Raw genomic sequence first — 12,571 nt, 5'->3', positions numbered from 1 at the left:
ACGCACGGAAAGCGCTGTGGCTGAGCTGGCACGGCTGGGGCTCCCTCCCGGAGCCCCGTATCCCCGCGGTGCGCTCCGTATCCCCGCGGTGCGCTCCGTATCCCCCCGCATCCCCGGAGCCCCGCATCCCCCGAGCCCCGCATCCCCGGAGCGCTGCGGTCCGGCACAGCGGGGCGGGCGGCGAGGCCCCGCCGCTGCCCCGGGGAGGGTCGGGCGGCCCCCGCCCCGCTCGCGGCCCCCGCGCGGGGGGAGCGGGAGGGAAAGCGCCGGTTCCGCTTCCTGACGGCGCCGCGGCCCGGGCGGGAGCGGCGGCCGGAGCGCGGGGCTGCCGGCGCCCATGGCCGGCGAGCGGACGCGGCGCTTCACGCGGAGCCTGCTGCGGCCGGGGCAGGCGGCGGAGCTGCGGCACAGCGCGGCCGCCGCGGCCGCCAGCGGGCGGCTGCAGCTGCGGGTGAGTGCGGCGGGCAGCGCCGAGGGCTGCGGGCGGCGGGCGGCGGGCACGGCCCAGGTGCGAAGCGCGCCGGGTTCCCGGGAGAGCCCGGCCCGGCCCGGCCCGGCCCGGCCCGGCGCGACCGGCCCCGAGCGCAGCGGCCCGCGGGCAGCCGGGCCCGCCCGAGCCGCTCGGCCAGCGCCGCTCCGCGCCCCCCGTGCGCGGCCGAGGCTGACACCCTCGCTGACAGCCCTGCCTGACAGCCCTGCCTGACAGCCCTGCCTGATAGCCCTGCCTGCAGCCCTGCCTGACAGCCCCGCATCCTCCCGGCCCCTCGCCGGTCCCCTTCCCCTCGGCTGAGCTGCGAGCGGCGGGCGGGCGAAGCCGGAGCGCCCCGCCGGTGCGGGACAGGCGCGGCAGTGCCGCTCCAGCACAGCCCCTGTCTCCATCGCTACCCACAGCGTGTCGCTCCCGGTGATTTCCACTGGAAACCCCGCGCAAGAAGCCTGAAATGCCACGGAAACACAGACCCTGTTCTTCCCGCTTGCGTTCGCTTGTGAAATGCGCTGCATGAGCCTTCAGGCCCCGTGTCTCTCCATCAGTGGAGTTTTCTCCTCCGTTACATAGTTGTACCTAAGTCCTTAGCTGATGGGCATAGATGGCAAATCGTTAGGGCTCACAGTGAAGTATCCACGAGCCTTTTCAAATCTCTAGATATTTATGAGTCATTTATTAGCCGTTTTGATGTTATTATTCCTTTGGACTTAAAGCTATGTGTTATGAGACTTATATGACTCTTTAGATGATTAAGCACATCATTTATGTGAATCATTTAATTCAGATAAATATTTTCCTTTTCTAGTTTTTTCAGACAACACAACTCATGAAGTAGCGGGAAAGTTTTAAGTGAAAGGTCATCACTCATCAAAGTTTACCCCACAGCAGTGCTTAGCTGTAATCCCTTCTCTCTGCATAAAACAAAAAGCAATTCTGCAACTGTGTTCCCATAAAGTTAGTGGCATTTTCCATCTTCCGAGGGGTCTTGCCCAGTACAAATGGGCAGCTGTGCTGAAGTGACTGCTGTGCTTAGAGACAGCAGCCAGTTCACAGTTCCTAGTTACCTGTACAGCAAATGTGAGTTTTCTTTACGTCACTAGATTTGAAGTACCTTTACAGTCAGCTTTGGAGGTCTTCATAAAGCATTGCCAAACTCCTGACTTTTGAAAGCTTAAAATAAGTTACATGTCTCCTGACTTTCCACAAATGTTGTACATGCTATCAGCCCTTGTCAAATCCCAAAGCGTCCCTACAGCTGCACCACAAACAGATTTACATGGTCCTGCCTGCTGGGCACAGAGTTCAGAATTTGGCTCATTATCAAACAGGATGCACTATACTGATGGAGTTTTGATGGAAACCATCAAGGTACCATCATGGTTGGTTTGGGCTCTGACCAGACACTGTGCTGAGTAGTTGTCCCTTAAGAGGGTATGTTTCAGTTCAGGTGCCAGCTAAACTATTGTATTGTCTCATTGCATCTTGGAGTATCATAAATGAAGTTCTGTGAGCAATATATTTAACTCTGCTGTGACTTCGCTGCAAGAATGTAGAAACAAAACAGAATGAAATTGATGAAGCAAATCTGAAATTGATGGTCTGTTTCCTCAGAGGAGAATGGTGTTTTTAATGTGCTGCTAACAAATCTTATACAGCTATCTTAATATAGCATTTAATTACTCCTCGTGTATTCACATTGTATTCTATTCAATCTGTCTTTAAAACATCGAGACTTCAATTGTAGGGTGACAAAAATCATCTGCCACTTCTGTGAGTCTTCTGTGAGACTTCCTGTTGACTGATGAAATACACTGGTGCTGGATTTCATCAGGGCTTTTGATGCAATATCTGAGGCAAATACGGTCAGATCTGAAAAGATGGTCTTTGGAAGATACTGAAGTTAAGATCTGAAGATGCCAGACCAAATCCTGGTTTCAGTTATACCACTCAGTGGGATCACTTAGGAACTTCCAGATGTGTTTTATTCACCAGCAGGCACAATGGTTCTGAAGTCTGAGTTGCTTGCTGTGTTGAATATGTGTGGCTCTGGGGAACTTAATGAAGTTGCCATCTTTTAACCATATATTTTTGGGTTGCCAGTAACGTCGCCTCTGAAGGGCAAAGTTTTATAAAATGCCTTTTGCTGAGGTCTCATGATGGAGTACAAAGCTTCTCCCTACAGGGTTAAATCTTTTCTGCCTACATCAGCTAGACTGAGCAGAGTTAACCATTGTGTCTTGGCCAGCAGGCAGGGCTCTTTCTTGGCAGATGTAGCAGGGTTGCAGTTTGGGGGCTGCCAGGTGGAGCTGTGGTGCTCTGTCCTGAGCACTGATTGCTGCTCTGGATCTGTAACACACAATGCCAGGGCCTGCTGAGGTGTGTGTGAGGGCTCCCTCTCGCCTCTGTGCCTTGCACTCAGGGGTGCTGGGATGGCACAGCTGTGGCAGTAAAGCTGTTGTGTTGCTTTTGTAAAAAAGGTCCCACAGAACCTGAAATTTCTGCCTGAATTTCAACTGATATTTTTTACCAGAAGTGAATATCTTCACAGAAGAGAAAAACTGGGTATATTCAGTGGGGGCTCTTGGTTCTCATCATCTCTTGCTCTGGATGTATCAGCACTTATATTCCAGTTATATTAAATCTGGCTTGTGTTGGAGTGTCCTGAAAGTTGGCTCAGCTGTGAAGTGTCTGCAAATAACTGGCAGCTACAAAGGAGGGAAAGCATAAACGTGTAATGTGTAAAGAATTATGTGTAATGAGCAAAGAATTAAGCCTTCTGGTACTATGCCCTGTATAAGTTGCAGCTGGACTTCTGCTGGTAACGTTTGGACAGCACCTGCTGTAGGTGCAACCCTTCAGTTCAATAGGATCATAGGGATCACATGTCTAAACTATCTTAGAGAAAAGTGAAATGTTCTGTCTTGTAAGTCTTTACTGTCTTTATTTAGATTGCTTCTCCTTTTGTGTCCTTCACCTTTACTTTTGCTCATTTATTCATTTAATAGCTGCTGGTGTTCAGCACACAGATCTGTTTGTTAAAAAAAAGGTGCTATTATAATCAGGAAAAATGAGTTGGCAGAAATAAGGATGTTTGTCATTTGGTGATGTATAAGAGAGGAACTTCTGCAGTGCCCTGAAAGATAAAAAGTGCAGATAGAGATTGAAGCTGGAATATATGTGTGTATCTTGCTGGTAGGGACTGGTAACTGCAGTGTTTTGGCACAAGTAACACATTCTACATTAATTACCCAACTCTTCAGCAGGTGGGAGGACTGGTGCTATCAGGTGTTAATGGCTGTACTTCAGCTTGTTTCCATTGCCCCTTAAGCTTTCAAGTAGTAATGGCAATTCACCAAACTAGGTGGTGAAATAGATCAGCATCTTCTAGAAGGTAAATAATTTATTGTATTTTGAAACTTCAATGTGCAATTCTTTGTCTCTTCTAGTAGAAAGCACTTGTTAGAAAGTTGCTTTATGAACACTTGCTGCCACTGCCCAGGAGAGCTAAATAGCTGTGAAAGGGAAATTAATATGTCTGTTGCTTCATTTGTGTCTCTCACTGTAGCAGTGTTTTACTCGAAGTTTTTTAAATGGATATGGGCCAGTCAGTGCTCCTAGAAATCAGCTTGCTAATTGCTTATCTAGTACTGAACTTCAAGTTATACTATTATTTCCAGATCTCAATTAATTTGGCTAAGTACTGCTGGCTGCAGTCCTCATCCTTTACATAAAGTGTTGTGACATTGCTTTTATAAAAGAGCTGTGGCAGGTCTTGCTCCTCATCTCTCTTCCATCGTTAAACAAGTTAATAGCAGTCTGGAATTGGGCTGTAGCTCCACGTGTCTTTTTTTTGGCAGAGGTTTCTTTCCATCCCACTAGTAGTCCAATCCCTGAGTGCTGGCTGTCTCTCACGTGGAAGGCTGGATTACATGGCTCTCTCTTCTGCACAATATGGGTTCCTTTCCTTCTTACCTTACCTGGGGCCACCACAATTCCTCCCTGAAAGAATAGATCCCCTTAGTTTCCCATGTGTATTTTATGTGGCATGTACTTCACAAATAATGTCTCTGTTTATACTGTGGTTGTGTATTTCTAGTTTTGGTGGGTAATGAACTGGTTTGTAACTCCAGTGGTGTGTTGTAGTCTCTCCAGAAGAGTGATGTGTGTGGTTTCCAGCCTCACTGGAGCACCCACTGTCCTGGTACCTGGATAATGGTTCCAGAGCTTTGACTGGCCTGCTCTGTGTGACCTGTTCTCCTTATGGGATTGGGCTTCCATGTTGAGAATGAAATCACACTGCAAACCTCATCTGTAGAAAAGGGACAGTGCTACCTGAGCTACTTCAAAAACAGAAACTGGACTGTGAGACTGTTTTCTCCTGAGGATGTTCTGATGTCTACTGTTAGTCCAGGGTGAACCCAAGGGATGCATTTATGAAGGCAATGAGCCTATTGTGGTGTTGTACCTAAAACAGACTCTGTGTGTTTGTTCATAGGTGCACATGCACTGTCATCACACACCGCTAGGTTTTTTGTCTCCTTCCCTGTGAACAAAACCCACACTGGTGCAGTAATCTTAAGAGCATGTGCATACAGAGAAAGCCTCATCCTGTTGTAGTGACTGAGACAGTTTGTTCATGGCACCAGAGTAAGGGAGCATCACCTGCAGGTCTGGAGCTGGTGTTTCTGATATGGCAGGCCTTGGTATTTGAGATGAGCTAGGGTTTGCACAGGGCAGACAACTTAACAGGCATATTTAGAATGTTAACAACCTTGTGCAGTGCTGAAATATTAAATAATTTCTTTATATTTGTATTTTACCTGTGAACCTTGTTCATGAATCCACACTCAAAAACATATCTTTCATTTATAGCCTGTGTAGCATTCCTTACTTACTCAAGCACAAGACCCACATTATCTGCAAGTAGTCTCTTTTATTAGCAATTTTTTATTGTTTTGAAGTGTCTGACCAGTAATTCTGTCGATGTTTTTCGGCTAGGGTATCCCAAGAACACTTGGTCTGGCCCGGGCAAGGATCTGATTGCTTTCAGCTGGCTGCTGGAGCCCAGATGTAAGGGCAAATCAAGCAAAGGGTACAGGCAAGAATGCACTACTTGCACATTCTCCAGCTGCAAGGCTCCCTCCTCTGCAGGCAGACAAAAGGAGCAAAGTCTGCTTCTGAGCAATTCTAGGAACTTCATCTGGCACTGGGGGTGAAATTGGTGCAGAAGTGAGGAAAAGGAGATAAGGGAACAGAGGCTCAGAGAGGGTGGAGACAGAGAAGGGAAGAAAATGGTTTAGAAAGAAGAAAAGCATTGGAGAAAATGGGGGAAAAAAGAAAAGACTTTGTGGGGAAGGAGAGGCTGAAGAAGACAATAAAACGAAGGAAAGAAACAAAGAGAGCTGCAAGAAAGCTGCGTCAGGTTGGTGAATAACTTGTGCAGATAAGCCATTAGTGAGCACCCAGAGCAGTCATTTAGGAGTTGGGGAGATCCAGGCACTTGGATTTAAAGGCAGGGTTTTTACTGTTGTCTTGCATCTGTCACTTGACTAACTCTTTTAAATCCATGGAAAGTGAGCCAGCTTGGGTAACTCAAAATGCTCTCAGTTGACAGAAGTTGCATCAAGTTTTTTCTTTTTGCCTTCAAGATGAAGTAAGGGGTCTTGAGAGGGAGAGAATGAACATCAGTAGCAAAGAGAAGCTGGAAGATTAAGCCTTGTATTGGCTTTGGAGGAGGATGGATACACAGAGAGAGAGTTTAATATTGTTGTGGTTTAGAACAGGCAGTTCTGCACTGCATGTGTCACTTCCAGAAGTCAAAACATGTTTCTAAGTTTTCTAGCATAAGGTCAAAAGCCTATGAAGTGACACAGATGTGATTATTGCACAAAGACTTGTTTGTCATGTGCATAATGTTTCCAGTTTAGGATTCCCTGCATTTCACAGAACTCAACAATAATTTTCTGAATCTAGATTATACTTGCTGTCTGTTTTATAACAACTGTATGTTCTCATTTTAACAAGAACCAACTTTATCTCTATTTTTGTTGATAAGAAAAACGAAACACCAGGAGCTAACTGCCCAAGTTCATGCAATAAATCTATAATAAAAGCCCTAGAATGATTGCCTCCAAGTTTACCCCCCTCACAGGCTGTCCTGCCCCATATGGATGAATAATTTGCCTGGCTTCATAGTCCCTAGCCTAAGATACCCCCCTACTCCTCTCATTTCTGTCATGGGCAAATTTTTCCCACTCTTGTAAAATGTAAGAAGACTGAAGGCTGCCTGTACTTTGTGTGCTTTCTTAGTGTAAATGACTTCTGCTCAAGTTGTCCCTTTCTGGGCAGAGCACAAGTTCCAAATAGCAGTGTCATAGGAGGGTGCTGAGCTGCATTGGTGTTAAACAGTGGTGTGTGTCAGGGAAGCCTTCCAGAGCTGGGACAGCTTTTTCTGCTTTTCTTTTCTTTTTTTTCCTTTTTTTTTTTTTTTTTTTTTTTTTTAATTTCCCAAGTCTCCTTACCCCTCCTCTGTTTTTTAGTTTGGGTGCTCAAGGCAGTAGTCTGTTATTTTTTTCTCCTTCATGTCAATGATGCATAATCACTTAAGTGCATTGCTTAAATACATTTTTTTTTTTTTGTAGATTTCTTGTAATTTCTGGTACTAGTTTTGTCTTCATGTTACAGACAGGAAGAGGTCAATGTTGCATTTTTGTTCTTAAATTTTACAGAGGGAGAGTTCCCTTGGAGCACTGGGGGTAGATGGTGCTGCCCAGCCTCTCCTGCCCTGCTTTACTCTGGGAGTCAACATCCAGCCTCTTTACTTGGGGACTGTAAAGTTATTTTTCAGCTGAAACCCAAATACTGCATGTTTTGGAACACAGTGTAATGTTTTGAGATGACAGAATATGGATGTTCTTTAGGCTTGTATAGAAGTACATCAGATAGGGAAATCTGGATATGTGTGTGACGTGTGGGTTCATACTGTGCAGACTGCAGTGTGAACTGCAGCTACTGTCTTTGGGATCCTAGGAAAACATGGGGAAATGGAGGTGAATACCTCCCTGCAAGGAGTCTTCTGCTGCCTCTGTGAAACAAGGTTTTATCTCTGCAGACTCAAAGGAAAAAAAAAAAAGGAAACCTCAAAAGTGGAAAGATACACTGTATTACATTTTAAATTACTAATGCACTGATTAATAAATGACAATTCTCTTTCTGCTAGACTTTCTTTCCCTTATTGCTGTTGTGGAGTTGTATAATATTCATTTACAGAAGCTCAGTGTGCTGTCAGCATTGCAGTGATTTTTTTAAATTGCAGTGTAATTCCCTGCTTTTTCCTTCATGGAGTGTGGGGGAAGTGGAGGGCAGTTCTGTCACTGAGTCCAAAATGGGCTGTTCAGGTAGGAGAATAATGCTGGCTGACTTAAAGCAAACATGATCCTAGGTTACTTTGACATGTTGACCTAAATTAAATGATGTAGATATAATGAAATTTAATGAATGCAATTGAATTGGATATGATAGAGGGAAAAAAGGTTTCATTTTTTTATGTGTTACTGTTTATCAACAAGAGTAATACAGAGATATTCTCTCTGAAAGTGGCATGAATAGGAATGTTTAGAATAGCAAAAAGAAAATCTATTATCTTTGGATTTTAGTTTTTAAACTGTCATTGCCTGTGCTAGATGTACCTGCTTTGGTAACCATGTTTAGGTTGATAATTTTGAAGAGTGTACTTCTGATTCACAGGCAAGAATGAAATTCTGGACTCTTAAGTGTCTTGTAACACATGGCTCTGCTTTTCTAGGGCTAAGTTAAAAGCTCTCCACATGGGGAGCACAATGGCTCTGCAGAGAAGGTCTAGAAGCATCTTTTATCCAAAAGCTGCCTGGAACACTGCAACTAAGGGTTAATGTGTCTGTCTTTAGATGCAAATTCCTCAGTGATCTTTGTTCTGGATTGGGTCTTTCTCCTGGTTTAGGGGCAGAGGTTGGCATTGTTTTAAGAAAATGTATTTTTAAAGTGTGAAAATATTCTCCTGTGAGCTGAGTTTTTTTGCCAGGCTATGGGATAGAACAAGTGCATGGCAGAGGGACATGAGGAGAGGGAGGAGGAAGACTGCTGTGGTATCCTCTGTGGTGTGTAACAAAGCCTTAAACTACTTTTTCCATCTTTTGCTGTGAGGTGCTCGTTGCAGCTTCCCCCTTGCCCACTCTCTACTCCCTGCCTCTTTCCCTCTTAGTCCTGTGCAAGCTCTGGCAGCCCTGGGGGCAGTCTGAGCCAAAAAGTCAACAGAATAGAGGAAGGAAAGGCTGCCTATACCAGACACTGCAAAATGTATGTTCAGTTTGAGGGAGGGCAGGATTCCAGTCCTCCACATCCAGCCCCCTTCTCTCCCCTTTGGAAGCAAACACAGCACTCCTTTCCATGCTGTGAGTAGGTGCAGGAGAAAGGATTCAGATTTTGTTGAGTCTTTGAGTGAAGGTGGTGGGCTGAATTCAGCCTGGGGGCTATTGATTGGACTGCTTGTTTAGATAATAAGTCACCTTTGGAGCCTGTCCTGTGAAAGAGCTTTCTCCATTGCTGTGCAAGTACCATGGCACAGGCCAGGCTTGATGTCTTTTGTTAGGAATGCCTCTGTTGCATTTCACACACCATAAATAACTTGTGGTATTTGTAGCAATCTCAGTCTCTCTTTGAAGATACAAGTGTACAGCCTTTTTCCTGGCTTCTTTTTTCTTTTCTTCTTTTTTTGTTACTTAGCCTCAAGTGGTCTCAAGTCTCAAAAGTGGTTCAAGGGCCTGAATTTGGCCATTCTTGGGATAGAACTGTTTTGTGGCTTTGAACTTTAAGCTACGTGGAATAAAATACATGCAAGTTTGTTCTACTGAACAACAGTGTGTTGACAGGGAGAGACCTTGGGAAAACAAGTCCTGGGTCACACCTCTGATTCTGTGTGCAGAGAGAAAGGGAGTGATGAGTAAGTATTAAAACCAGTGATGAGCAGACTTTGATATTTATTCTAGAATATCATGTGGTGTGTGAATACCTTTTGTATTCACATATTTGCAATGCATAGTGAAATATGTGCTGAGCCATCATGTTTCTATTGTCAGTATATAGGCACACGTTTTCCCCTTCAATTCATGGGTGGCAGGTGGACTTCCAGCAGTGGATAGAGAGCAATTACAGAAGCAATGCAGACGTTAAATACCACGCACAGCTCTCCTCTGAAAGCAGCTTACTGAAAAGCATCTGCCTGTTCCAAAGCTGCATCTCACTTCAGGCAACAGTTGCCTTTTACATGAGTAGCAGTTGTTTTTTCCTTTGAGCTGTGTGATTGCAGAGTGCCTCTGTTCTGCTGACACCCTTTCATTAAACAGCTAAAATCACAAGCACTGATGGAAACGAGGTTGTACAACATTAAGTAGGGTTGAATTATACTGGTCTCTTTAGTGCTGCATGAATTTATCCTCACAGCTTCCCCTGAATCAATGAAAACTGTTTTGGAGGTTTTGTAAGAGAACCTACAAAACAGAAGTTTAGGAAATCCATGATCAGAAATTTGGCTTTCCTGGTCAAATAATAACCTGTGATTTAACAGTAATGTTAGGAAATCCCTAATAATAAGCAAAAAAAAAATTGTAGTCAAGGTAGATGATTACTTTTCCTGAAGTGTCTTTCAGAAACCTCCTGTTCCTTTTTATATTTCAGATGCATACCCATTTGTTTCCATGGTTCTGTATACTTTCTAGAAGAAATGGAGCTCATGTAACGCACCAACTCCAAGTGGTTTAACCCCAGTTGGTTTGGAAATGGAAGAAGGTGGAATGGTAGTTTAGGGGAGGTTATGTAATGTTGATAGTTCCAGCTGGCTGGGGATGTTGACAATGAAATGCTTTTTGCTTTCTATGTATTCTTTCCTCAGAAAGGGTGAGGAGAAGACTGTATGCAGAGAGGTTTCAGGTGAATGTTACAAGTCACTTGTGTTGCAATAAGGATGAGCAGTAGTACAGTGGGACACAATATCTTACATGCCTTCATATGAAGTTTATCTCTTTTTTTTATTTTCCCTAGAGCTTTTCTTACAATGAGAACCCTTCAAAACCACTAGCCATGGCCTGTATGTTGCAGTTAAATATTATCTTTCTCTCATTTCTTCATTCTCACATCTGCCCACTCCCTGCTTTGCTGCCCTCACCCCTTCCAGTCCTGGATCCTCGTTGTGCTTTGTGTCCCTCTCCCACTGTCTCAGATCCTCTGTTAATGCCTCTCTGTGCAGGGAACAGTGTGTCAGTTGTGCCAGGCACCCTATCTTTGCCTGCCATCCATGCCACACTAAAACCCACTTCTTCCAGGAATGTTCCTTGCCAGTTCTGCGAATGGATAATGTCTGTGCTCCTCCCTGAGCTGCCCCGTGCTGCTCTGCCCAGCCCAAACTGGCAATGGAAAGCCTTTGCCTTTGGTAATAGGCCTCTCCCCTGGCTTCAGTGTGGGGCACATGGTTTTGTATTGATAGTTGCTATTTGAATGACTGTTCACCAGATAAAACATTGTTCAAATAATGCTGAGCGGCTCTTCTTGAAAGAAGAACTTTTCCTGTGTCTGTTTCCTTAAAGGAAGCAGTGGTTCCCCTGTTCAGTGCAGTGTGGAAGACAACTCCATGTTGTGATGTGTGACTGTATCAATGGATTTATATGTATTTCAAAATAATCTAAAATAAATAGGGCTAAAATCCATTTCCTTGGAATAATGTGGCATGCCTGGTTTGGGGGGTTTAAGATGAGTACTCTGCATTTAAATTCCATGATGATGGCTATTGAGATGTGCTAGAATAAGGTATAAGGGCTGCTCTGCTTGGTCTTTGTGGACCAAGGCCTCTGGGTTTCTGTTTTCTGCCACTGTCTCCCAATGTGTATTTCAGAAGATCCTCATTCCTAATCCTCAAGGATCTGTCAGGGATTCAGATAAGAATTTTGAGTTTCTTTGTTTTGGGAGAAGATTTGTGTGATTGAGAATGGGAGTCAGCAAATGACTTGCAATTAGAGGTTGAAAACTGAGGTGTGAAAGGTCTATGATACACAATGAGGGTTTGCTGCTCAGTGTCTAACTGGGTCTGTCATCACCCCAGCAGCACATCCTGAACCCACTTTGCATAGTTTGCAGTGCATCTGGTTGTTGTTAACATCAATGAGGTAAAAAAGATAATGCAAGAGAGTTGTCTTAACTTCTTTTGCCAGTGTCAGAGCTCCAAACCTGCCCCAGAGCCAGTATGACAAACATCCTGCTATCGTTGGCTAACAGGGGCAGTTTAATAAATACTTTTTTCTGTCATAGGGGTGCAAAAAGAAACAAAAATCGAGCCATGACTAAGGAATAATACATTCTAGTTGTTATTACCATGGGCTCAGTTTAGCAGATTTTTTAGCTTTTTCATGTCTGTCTATAAGATAACAGGAATAAAAGCCAGCAAAGTGCAGTGCTGATGGTATGACTGCTTTTTGACAGTTTGGCAGGAAATGCTGTTTCCTGTTCTGTTTGAAGTTCTGTTGACTTTCTCATAAATATTAACCCATCTGGGGCTTCAACATTTGTTGTTACGGTGGGATAGACAATGTCAGTGACAACCAAATTTAAATGTAGTTGTTCCTTTTAGTAGATTAAACAGGTTAAAAAATGCAGAATTGTGCTGTAATTCTTTTGACTGCAGTGTAACATCTTCAGATTTCTGTCTGCATAGGCAAGTTGGAAAGTGGGATTAGATTTGCCTTTAAAGTATGGGCTCACACTGGTGTGGCTTGTTCTTCTGGATCAGATTAGATCTTCCAGAAGTCCCATGTCATAGGCAGATACCAGGCTCCTCAGCACTCCAAAGTCAAGTAATAGTTGTGTGCTTCCCAGATCACCAGATAAATTTGTATTTGGAATATGATGATAGATCCATCTTCTCCATTACTTTCATGAGAGGAACGTGTCATTGTCTCTTGAGACCCCAAGCAAGTGCTGTCCACAGTGTGTCATGGTCTCTTCCAACCCAAACTCTTGTGTGAAGGGGTGAACCTTTCCCCCTGCCTGTTGCTGTTGGCT

At 44.5% G+C, this 12,571-nt stretch overlaps 1 protein-coding gene across 1 annotated transcript in view; it reads left to right on the top strand.

Moving 5' to 3' along the window:
* The first annotated feature begins 277 nt into the window (after positions 1 to 277).
* Positions 278 to 12,571, top strand: part of DOCK10 (dedicator of cytokinesis 10) — a 140,058-nt gene continuing 127,764 nt past the window's right edge. The window contains exon 1 of the mRNA XM_056499007.1: positions 278 to 451. Within this exon, the coding sequence (XP_056354982.1) occupies positions 338 to 451 (114 nt within the window). The 5' untranslated portion in view covers positions 278 to 337. The remainder of the gene's footprint in view (positions 452 to 12,571) is intronic.

The sequence above is a fragment of the Oenanthe melanoleuca genome, chromosome 9, assembly GCF_029582105.1.
Source record: "Oenanthe melanoleuca isolate GR-GAL-2019-014 chromosome 9, OMel1.0, whole genome shotgun sequence".
Classification (NCBI taxonomy): domain Eukaryota; kingdom Metazoa; phylum Chordata; class Aves; order Passeriformes; family Muscicapidae; genus Oenanthe; species Oenanthe melanoleuca.
The sequence above is the reverse complement of the archived record's forward strand: the minus strand, read 5'-3'. Positions and strand labels throughout refer to the sequence as shown.